Below are 11,782 nucleotides of genomic sequence, written 5' to 3' on the forward strand. Positions count from 1 at the left end.
GGACGGAACTCTATGCCGGAAAAGAATAAAGCTAGTGTGAAAGTACCCTAACCTGAGGCATTGCCGCTCCTGACCCATATAGCTGAATGACCTAATGAATGTGATAATACATCATCTCGGATCTGGTCCTTCAGGAACACATAGAAGAAATCACAAATCTGCAGCGGGAACAGCTGAGGGAGTCGAATGGAGGAGAGAACCAGTCTATGCGGCAGCAGCTCAGAGAAAAGGACAATGAGCTGAGAGCCATCCAGAGGAATATGGCCAAATGGAAAGATGACACTGCCACAAAACTGGCTCGAAAATTTGAAGAGGAACTTAATGCAGAGCTTGAAAAGTAAGTCACCTGTATGCTATGGCTAATAGATTACTAGAAATGAATGGATTCATTGACAAACACTGCTTCTGTGCATTATAAGAATTCATAATGCTGTGAATTCCAGTCTGAGCGCAGATATACTGAGTTGTACTCATAGCATTATGTGAGTACAGTTCAGTAGATCCGAGGTTGGTCAGGAACCCACACCGTTATAAATCATTGTAATGCTGTCAGCTCATATCCCAGGAGCAGTGTTCAGCCTGGGAAGCACTTCTCTCTCATGGAGCGTGTTTTACGGACTGAATACACTCGTGTAAATATGCTTGAGTGAAATTGCCCTTAAAGGGATTGTCCGCTTTTTACTATTGATGACCAATCCTCAGGATAGGTCATCAATATCAGAATGGCGGGGTACAACTCTTGGCACCCCACTGATCAGCTGTTTGAAGAGAAGGCAGTGCTCATTACCTGCTCGACGCTGCAATTGCAGTGGTGAACAGTGTAATTACAAGTATGGCGTCCCCATTCGATTCAAGTGAATATTACAGAGCCCTCCCATAGAAGTGAATGAGGACACCATACTTGTAATTACAGCTCCTCTCCACTGCAATTGCTGAGGCAAGCAGAGAAGCCAGCGCTGCTTTCTCTTCAACCAGCTGATCGGCGGGGTGCCGGGATTCACACTCCTTCCGATCTAAGGGCTCCTTCACACTTGCGGCAGGTCGGATCCGGCAGGCTGGTCTCCCTGTCGAATCCGTCCTTCCGCTGTAACGCCGGACCGCCGCTCCGTCCCCATAATGGGGACGGGGGCTGAGCTCCGGCGCAGCACGGCGAAAGCCGCCAGACTAAAAATAGTCAATGGGGACGGAGCGGCGGTCCGGCGAAACAGCGGAAGGACGGATCCGACAGGAAGACCAGCCTGCCGGATCCGTCCTGCCGCAAGTGTGAAGGAGCCCTTAGATCGGAAGGAGTGTGAATCCCGGCACCCCGCCGATCAGCTGGTTGAAGAGAAAGCAGCGCTGGCTTCTCTGCTTGCCTCAGTGTGAAGGAGCCCTAATATTGATGACCTATCCTGAGGGTAGGTCATCAATAGTAAAAAGCGGACGACCACTTTAAGGGGTGTGACATCTATGGTACACAATAGAGATGCACATCCACCACAACAACACAAGAGATGTAGTGTGACATGGGGCACCTGGGGAAGGGATGTGTATTTCATACAGAAGGTATATGAAACGTTTGTTATCTTCCTAATGTGGGCACAGTGGTTTACCAAAATGTGTCGCAGTGAAAAAAACTTTAATTCATCTTTCGATTTACTTAATATGGATTTAATTTCAGTTTTTTTTAGTCTTTTTATGGATTTGGCTAAAACCAAATTATCAGATTTTATTTTAATAAAGACAGAAAAGTTGACGTGTGTGTGGCTATGTATGTTACTATAAAGTAATACACTCAGGCGAATGCTCTGCCTGCCAGTGACATGACAGTTTGTTGGGCAAATACTAGATGGGATTTAATTATTAAAGAGGACCTTTCACTACTCCTCCTGACATGTCTGTTTTAATAGCTTCATTCCCCATGTATTCACAATTCTGGAGCATCTATTCTTATGACTCTGTGTTGTCCCATTCCTCTATTATTTCTACTAGAAGTTATGAATAATTGCTAGCAGTCTGCAGTAAGGGAACAGAGGGGTGGTAACAAGTTAGGGGTGGGAACCTGCACAGTCTGAAAATAGCAGCACTGATTGGATAGAGTGAGTCCGTGCAGAGACATCCCCCTAACTGGTTACCTCCCCTCTGTACCCTTACTGCAGACTGCTGGCAATTCATTCATAACTTCTAGTAGAAATAACAGAGGAATGGCACAACATAGAACCATAAGACTAGTGTCACGGCGGACAGGAACTCAGATACACAAACAACCAAATACACAGGTGTCTAGGCTAGATGCTGGGGACAGGTCACCTCCTAGCATATCCCTGACTTCTCTCCCTATGCTGCTAAGCCCACTATCAGACCTTGATGGTAGGAATGAAGTTTCCTCGTGCCTGGGCTGCAATCACCCTAGAATCCCTGAGATGGAGAAGGGGCAGAAGACACACAAATAGCCTAGACCGCAAACAACACAAACAGAAATGAAACTTATCTGAGCTGGAACAGACAATCCTTCCCTCCTGAATCCAAGACCAGAACAAAAACTATAACCCGCACAGCCCTCTGGGATAGAAGACAATTTAAGCCAATGACCCCACCCAGAGCACCTGAAGGAAGGCGGATCCAGCATGATTCCAAAACAAACAAAAAGGTTAGACACGTGCTGCCAATCTGACAGACCTCCGCACACCGTCCGAGCAAGGCATGACAACTAGATGCTCCAGAATTGTTATTACATGGGGAATGCATGAAGGAGTGTCAGAAGAGGTGAAAGGTCCTCTTTAAGGGCATATGGAGAAATGCCTTCATCTTCTTCACGTGCTTCCTCGCGGGTTTTCAGTCGGAAGGTCAATAAGCTAATGTGGAAGGAGGTGCTGCTCTTTGTAGTTCCTCTCAGCCCAAGCAGGACCCCTTTCCTCTTTTTAGTCACTATTCCCTAATAGGCCATTCAAAAAGGAATTATCTTAACCAGACAATGCATTTTATCAAAGAAAAAGTGGAGGAGTCGACCGCATTCCTCTCTCGTTGTTCAGATCCTCTTTGTATAATCAGAGCATCATCCTGACTGATTGCTGTGATCAGATGACATCACTTTTGTTAGTAACTTCCATAAATTCAGCACAAACAAGCCATTCATGATTATTTTTCATCCAAAAACAGACATCTTTGAATTGCGGCTGAATCGCTCCTAGCCATGACTGCGTGTCTTAAATTGCTTCACTTTCTCTTTTTTTTTTCTTTTACGTTGTTGTTTACGCTCTGTGGTACTTTGTATTTACGTAGCTGTTTATTCCTACAGATGTAAGATGGATTTTCTAAGAGAAAGGTAACTGGTTACATAGTTGGATATAGTTGTAGTTATCCATCATATAACACGTCTGCATGTTCATAGAAACTAAGGGGGCATTTATAAAAGCCAGATTAAAAGAAGATGGTGGTGTAATCTGTAGCAACCAAGTGCACACGTATGCATAGATCTAGGCAGCTACACTCATTGACAAAAATAATTTGCACCTATATAGAAATTTCAGATTGCTGCAAAACACCTTCAGCTGTGTCAGGCAGATTAGTAAATGATTCCATGTGTGGTCTGAATATACCCTGAGTCTTGCCACAACAGGGTGTAAGTGCTTCCCCAGTAGCCCCATAAAAAGGCTCTCAGAGGCTACTTTTGGGAAGTGTACCTGTTGGTGAGAGATTGTTGACTGCTAGACATGTGTCTATAATGCACTCACAGACTTTGAGGGTGGGAGCATCATTGGACTGGAAGAAAGCAGGATAGTCGTGTCAACAAATTGCTCTGAGCTGTTAATAGGTGTTAGGAGCAGTGGTTACGTAAGGGCAGAAGGAAATTTGGTGTAACTGTGCCCATTAGGTGTTCTTGCCATTGCAGTGATGTTGTGAATGAGAAACCGTATGGTCTTGCAATGAAGGTTCTGTTTGGTATCCAACGAAAGTCAGGTTCGTAATATGGAGGCCTCGTGGTGAGGGCTTCAATCCTGCCTTTGCTGTGTAGACACACACTGCCCCAACTGCTGGCCTGAGAAGCCATCAGATACAACAGTCGGTCACCCCTAGTCGTTATAGGAGGGACACTAACAGCTCCACTATATGTCAGCTATTCATGGCTGCAGCTGAGCGCTTCACCTGGTCCCCTCTTCTGCTGTATGCAGTGGGTAGCAGTATGAATAAATGAATAAATACATACAGTTGTATACAGGATCAAAAAACTAAAAATAAAATTATATATATATAAAAATGTATTTACTTATTCAGCTACCCACCATATACAGCAGGTGAATCGCTCAGCTGCAGTCACGAATAGTGCTGCAGCTGGTGGGTTGTAGGTAAATCCTTGTGTTTAGCTGGCGAACACGCATGGCAGTGAGAAGGAAGGTTGACGGGGAGGAGCGAGGCAGTGGGTGTGTGTAGGAAGGTTGATGGTGAGGAGCGGGAAAGAGTAGGATTAAACAGGGGAGGAGTGGGGACCAGTGGACGTACTCAAGAGATGATGATGGGGAGGGCCAGCAAGGGGGGGTGGAAGCATGCTGATGACGTTCCGTCGACTTCAGCACTGTGCATCTTGGGACCCGATTACTCATTGCAGTGGATGTTGTGGAGAGAAGTCGGCTGGCGGGTCACATGACCGCAATTGAGAGAGCGCGAATGGGGCAGAACTCAAAATTCAAGTAAACTGAAAATTTAGGTCTTGGATAACCCCTTTAACTTTCTCTACATGATAAATGCCATTTGCTGAAGTAAGACAACCCCTTTTAAGCAGCTTAGGTAAACTTTCTGGTAGGTTAGATAGTAGGTATAATGTAGGTAAATTCAGCCCCGCTATAGGATCTCTGTGCAGTTATAAATGTCCCCCAATGTTGTATATTCTCATATCAGCATCGCTAACATCACTCATAACTGTAGTTGTATGGAGAAAGTCATAAGGCCCCATTTCATGGTCCGATGAAGCAAGCGATTGTCAGGAAGAAAGCGTTTCTACCTAACAATCGCCTGACTGCTCATCAGTGAAGGAGACCTCTGCATTTACAAGTAGCGATCTCCTCCACAGTATTGGGAGGAGCGATCACTAATGCCATTGCTTCTCTCCATACAGAATCATTGTTTGGACGTTTAGATGGCTCGATCTACTGCCGGCAAACAACGGGCAGAGTAGAGGAGCCTATAAACACGAAGATTAGCCCAGATTCTAGGATTTGAATATATTTCACTTTTGGGATGTACACTGGTATCGGGGCCATACATACAAGGGTATCTTACTAATGCGCTATTGTGTCAGTATATCACTGTGTGTAATCTGTGTTATTTGTATGTACCGTAGCATACACTGGTTTGTCTTAATGAAGCCATTATATGGCGTAATTGAAGCCGGCGGAGATCTGGCCACAACTCGGCATATTGTCAAGCGCTAGTGGGAAATTAGCCTTACCAGACCCAGCTAATTTTGGAGGAATTGAACTGATGAAGGACCATAAAAAACGTAATGTCTGTAACAATCTGTAGACGTTATCTTTTTCACGGATCTCACCAGAACTATTTCATCTGACAGCAGATGTCTTATGTTCATAGCGACAAGTGATGAGCGACGTTCTGAAAAATTCAATTTGATTTGTGACAAATTACTTCGTCATGAAGTGCATTACTTTGTATGTAGCAGGTGCAATGATGGGGAACACTGATTGCACTGCCCCCCCGTCATTGAATCCCTCAGATGCCGCATCCAATTGAGGCCTTTCAGGAGTTACCTTAACCATTTGCTTGTGGAGAGGCGGTAGTGGCCATCTTCGCTGAAGACAAGACACCGCGCGGTCACATGTTGACACTGCCCGGGCGCAGTGACGTCACCAATGACGTGATGTCGTCACACTTCCCCCACACAAGATTTCACGCAGTATCTTCAATCAAGATGGCCACGGCGGCCTCTCCATGAGCAATTGGATGAGGTGAGTATTTCATTTTTTTTACCGCTATTTCAGGAAAAATTTATTAGTTACCACGAAGCGCGAGGAAATTCGGCTTTCCAGCAAAATCAAATTTTTCCTGAAATTCGGATTGAAGTCAATTGGTTTGGCTTCGATTTGCTGAACACTAATAGCGACCTTGGGAATAGGTATATCATTATTGGCAGTGGTTTGGCATTTCAGCATCTATAGCCGGTATATAAAAATTAGGCGTTTATGAAGTATACAGGAGCTTGCCAGACGCTTCCTTCACATACAGTTTTTATGGCAGTTATTTTGACTTATAAAATAATGGCATGCATTTCAAGCATTTATTACAGCGTTTATTCTTTTTTGGCATTTTTTGGTTGCACGTTTGACCAGTGCTGCTTTGAGAAAAATGCCATGGACGCAAAGAATGCCACACCATTTGTACTGTGCCGCATAATTCCCTATTGAGTTTCAGCCTAAATGTGTTCTTGGTCTTGCAAAAATGCAGAGAGAGTTTTTCCTAATAAAGCCACTTGAGACCTCGCCCTGTTGGTTACTAATGTTGGGGCATAACCGTCAAGCAGTTTTTGTGGTATAAAACAGAATGGGCTTGTGATTGGTGGCTGAGAGTTCATGGATGACTTGTAACTATTGTCGCAGATCCATGTGCTTGTGGTGGGGTTGGCAATGACAGACTCACAGATTTCAGGGGCTTAAAGTCCAAACAGTTTATATTTTTGATCCAACACAAAACAGTGGCATGCAATTCATTTGTCACTTTTACCCATCCACATGTGTGTGACATACACCCAATAAATGACTTTGCCTGACTGGGCGCGAACTATACATCAGTTTACCTCACCTATGTACTTCAAATCCAAATACAGGTAGATTAGGCTTTGCACAGCCACCACAGGTCATGGAGCTTCCAGGTAATGATCCCGAATGAGGCTTTCAGCCTTGTGTTTATCCCCACAGTAATGAGCCCATCTGCTTCTGTCTCAGGCTAGGGGATAGTGCTGTACTGGAGTGGGGGAGAGAATGGCAGGTCCCTCTACCAACACCTACCTGCCATTCCATAAAAATACAGGCCCATACAACACTTTAAAGAAAAATGCCTCAGCAAACCACACTTAGCTGAAATAACCCAGCTTTCCTGGAATCTTTTTAACTCGCCAATCTTAACAATCTGGGTGAGATATACAGCCCCTCCAGTATTTTACCAGTCATGGTGTTACATTTACCATATGCAGTGTTACACTATACATGTGGAGCATACCGTTTTTTTTTTATAATTTGTCAATCGTGTTCTTGATGCCATGAGCCGTTACCATTAATCGTCAAACTCTGTCCTCACAAAATAAGACAAAGCCACATTTTCCGGTAAAATGGCTGTGAGAATAGCTCTTACTATTAACTCACTAAGGTTTCCCACAGAAAGCATAGCATTGAGCATTAACTATTATGTAACACAACTTGATAATGGTTTCACCTTTCCTGGCTATACCTACCGATTCCTTCGATTCCTTCCTCCACATAAATCATTCATTTGTTGTCTTCTGTATATTTTGTGCAGGAGCTTGTCTAGGAGTAAAGCCTCAGAAAGTCACAGGAACCCAGAGAGAACTGGATCGGTTGTCCGGAGATTGTCCTTGGTAAGCCCCTGCTTCTGGTGGGATTACATACCCCCGACTGACCACACATGAAGGTGGTATCAAAACTAGTGCAAAGAAAAAGTGAAAGTCCCTTAGCAACCAATAAGACTTTAGATTTTTTGGGGGGGAATCTAATTTGGTTGCTATGGGCAACAACGCTGTTTTTGATTATTATTTTTTTATCCCCCACCCCTGTTGAGGGTCTGTGTCAATATTTTTCAAAATTTTATTCTTTTTTCTAATAAACATATTAAATTAATCCTTAACAATCCTGGGCCAAAACTATTTCCACCCAGATGACCATGTATCAGTAAATCAGAAGTTAAGGCAGAGGTTTATGCTTTTTTTTAATTATATCTCAATAGGTTTTTTGTTTTTGTCAAGGTAGCCTTTTTGGTGTGCTCTAAAAATTAAAGGATCACTTAAAGGGGTTGTCCCATGAAACATATTCTACATTTTTCTAACCAGCACTTGGATCTGGACCTTTTTCTAAATTCCCTGTCCAGCTCACTGAGGTTGACATACATGCTCAGTTTCATCCTGCAAGGGTCCATTCACACGTCCGTGAATGTGTCCACACCCGTTCCGCCATTCTGTGGAACGGGTGAGGACCCATTCATTCTCTATGGGGCAGAAATGGATGTGGAGAGCACACAGTGTGCTGTCCGCATCCGCATTTCCGGAGCGCGACCCCGATCTTCGCCTGATGTCCTATAGTGGAACATGTACCCACTGCCCAGCACTGTGGAGCTTGATTGCCATTCATCAGAGAACACCAAAATTGGCAGGTCCACCGTTGGTGCCCCATTCTCTTCACAGATGAGAGCAGGCTCACACTGAGAAAATAGGACAGATGTGATAGAGCCTGAAGACGTCAAGGTGATGTTATGCTGGTTGCAACATCATCTAGTAGTATGACCAATTTGGCAGTCAGTGGGAGACCCGAACAAAACTCCATGTGATAAAAAACTGTACTCTGACTGTATTTAGGTATTGGGATGAAATCTTCAGACATTGTCAGACCCTCTGCTGGTGGATCTTAGGTTCCTCCTGTCAGGACAATGCCTGGATATGGCCAAGTGTGTGGGCAGGTCCTGGATGACAAAGGCATTGATGCAATTAACTGATCCTCAAGTACCAAAGACCTGAATCCAAATGAGAATCACTGGGACCAGGTCTGTGAGGAGTCCCCTCAGGACACCATTTGCCTTCTTATTATAAGCATTATATATTGACTGTCACTTTTAAATTTGCTTCTCAGAAACTGATAAAAGCAATGGCTCATATTTTAAGGTCTTCTATCAGGCACACATCTGCTGAATGAAAGGAAAATGTTATTCAGATTTGAATATGACAAGAATCATAATGAATTGTGTACAAGAAATATCTCACAGCCATTTAGTGACAGAAGATTTTCTTGTTGACAGGAAAGGAAAGACAGTTCCCATCTGCGGTCAGCCTCCAACCCGTCACTCAATGGTGCAGTGTCACAGCATGATTTCAGTGCACTGAAGATTCTGCGCAATTTACAAGGGAGAGTGAAGGAACTGCGGGCAGATAATGGAGGATACCATGGTAGGAGCATGGAGGATCTGAGTATGCTAAGGACTGACATGGGAGGCTCGTACCGAGAGAAAGTAAGTGAAAAAGTTGTGGGTTTTGTTTTTTTGCCATTTCTCTTTTGGAATTGTTTGAGTGGACACTCTACATCAGGCATCCTCAAACTGCGTCCCTCCAGCTGTTGTAAAACTACAAATCCCAGCATGCCCGAACAGCCTACAGGTATCAGCCTACAGCAGGGCATTGTGGGAGTTGTAGTTTTACAACAGCTGGAGGGCCGCAGTTTGAGGATGCCTGCTCTACATCATGGCAATAAATATTGGGGGAAATGTATCATTAACTTTTTGATGTCTCTTTTGCATTGAGTTTGGGTTAGGCTTATTTCACATAAATGTTAGTACCTCCAGCAGCCTTTAGAAACATAGAATGTGTCGGCAGATAAGAACCATTTGGCCCATCTAGTCTGCCCAATATATCTGAATCCTATGAATAGTCCCTGGCCCTATCTTATATGAAGGATAGCCTTATGCCTATCCCATGCATGCTTAAACTCCTTCACTGTATTTGCCGCTACCACTTCTGCAGGAAGGCTATTCCATGCATCCACTACTCTCTCAGTAAAGTAATACTTCCTGATATTACTTTTAAACCTTTGCCCCTCTAATTTAAAACTGTGTCCTCTTGTGGTAGTTTTTCTTCTTTTAAATATGCTCTCCTCCTTTACCGAGTTGATTCCCTTTATGTATTTAAAAGTTTCTATCATATCCCCTCGGTCTCTTCTTTCTTCCAAGCTATACATATTAAGGTCTTTTAACCTTTCCTGGTAAGTTTTATCCTGCAATCCATGGACCAGTTTAGTAGCTCTTCTCTGAACTCTCTCTAGAGTATCTACATCCTTCTGGAGATATGGCCTCCAGTACTGCGCACAATACTCCAGGTGAGGTCTCACCAGTGTTCTGTACAGCGGCATAAGCACTTCACTCTTTCTACTGCTTATACCTCTCCCTATACATCCAAGCATTCTGCTGGCATTTCGTGCTGCTTTATTACATTGTCTTCCCACCTTTAAGTCTTCTGAAATAATTACTCCTAAATCCCTTTCCTCAGATACTGAGGTCAGGACTGTGTCAAATATTCTATATTCTGCCATTGGGTTTTTACGCCCCAGGTGCATTATCTTGCACTTATCCACATTAAATTTCAGTTGCCAGAGTTCTGACCATTCTTCTAGTTTTCCTAAATCCTTTTCCATTTGGCGTTTCCCTCCAGGAACATCAACCCTGTTACATATCTTTGTGTCATCAGCAAAAAGACAAACCTTACCATCGAGGCCTTTTGCAATATCACTTATGAAGATATTAAACAAAATTGGTCCCAGTACAGATCCCTGTGGAATCCCACTGGTAACATGACCTTGTTTTGAATGTTCTCCATTGACTACAACCCTCTGTTGTCTGTCACTCAGCCACTGCCTAATCCACTCAACAATATGGGAGTCCATGCTCAATGACTGCAGTTTATTGATAAGTCTTCTATGTGGGACAGTGTCAAAAGCCTTACTAAAATCTAGATATGCGATGTCTACTGCACCTCCACCGTCTATTATTTTAGTCACCCAGTCAAAAAAATCTATAAGATTTGTTTGACATGATCTCCCTGAAGTAAACCCATGCTGTTTTTCATCTTGCAATCCATGGGATTTTAGATGTTCCACAATCCTATCCTTTAATAGGGTTTCCATTAATTTGCCTACTATTGATGTCAGACTCACTGGTCTATAGTTGCTCGATTCCTCCTTACTACCTTTCTTGTGAATGGGCACGACATTTGCCAATTTCCAATCTTCCGGGACGACTCCTGTTACTAATGATTGGTTAAATAAATCTGTTAACGGTTTTGCCAGCTCACCACTAAGCTCTTTTAATAATTTTGGGTGTATCTCATCAGGCCCCTGTGACTTATTTGTCTTCACTTTAGACAGCAAACTTAGAACATCTTCCTCTGTAAAGACACATGCATCAAACGATTTAATAGTCATCCTTTCTAGTGGAGGTCCTTCTCCTTCTTTTTCTTTTGTAAAAACTGAACAGAAGTATTCATTAAGGCAGTCCGCTAGCCCTTTATTCTCTTCTACATACCTTCCGTCCTTTATTTTTAATTTAGTTATTCCTTGTTTTAATTTCCTTTTTTCATTTATATATCTGAAGAATGTCTTATCCCTTTTTTTCATAGACTGAGCTAGTTTTTCTTCTGCCTGAGCTTTAGAAGTTCTTATAACTTGCTTGGCCTCTTTCTGCCTAATCTTGTAGATTTCCTTATCTTCATTGCTCTGGTTTTTTTTTATAATTACAAAATGCTAGCTTTTTATTTTTAATGATTTGGGCCACTTCTGCTGAGTACCACAGTGGTCTCTTCCTTTTTTTGCTCCACAGTACCCCTGATGGTGGGGATAGACTTTCCTGAGGGGAACACCAGGTCGCTACCTCTTGAGGAGGATAGGCACACGAGGCAGCTGGTCCAGGCGGACCAGGAGGTTCCTGAGAAAGGTACCAGAGGTACTGGAGTTGTCAGCAGGATGAGTCATAACCAGGAGCTACAGTGCAGGACCGAAGGATGAGGCAGAGGCGAAGTCAGACAGGA

The 11,782-nt window shown here is 43.5% G+C and overlaps 1 protein-coding gene across 4 annotated transcripts in view; it reads left to right on the plus strand.

Annotated features, from left to right (window-relative positions):
* The window catches only part of LOC122935186 (golgin subfamily A member 6-like protein 1), a 69,640-nt gene that overhangs the window by 56,293 nt on the left and 1,565 nt on the right, over nt 1-11,782 (plus strand). For 3 of the 4 annotated variants that reach the window (XM_044290951.1, XM_044290965.1, XM_044290957.1), the window contains 3 exons: nt 135-337; nt 7,504-7,582; nt 9,010-9,219. In XM_044290951.1, coding sequence (XP_044146886.1) covers nt 135-337; nt 7,504-7,582; nt 9,010-9,219 — 492 coding nt within the window. Of the gene's footprint in view, nt 1-134; nt 338-7,503; nt 7,583-9,009; nt 9,220-11,782 lie in introns of those variants that run through there. The other variant, XM_044290971.1, reaches the window with a different exon arrangement.

Source organism: Bufo gargarizans, chromosome 1 (genome assembly GCF_014858855.1).
Source record: "Bufo gargarizans isolate SCDJY-AF-19 chromosome 1, ASM1485885v1, whole genome shotgun sequence".
NCBI classification, from domain to species: Eukaryota; Metazoa; Chordata; class Amphibia; order Anura; family Bufonidae; genus Bufo; species Bufo gargarizans.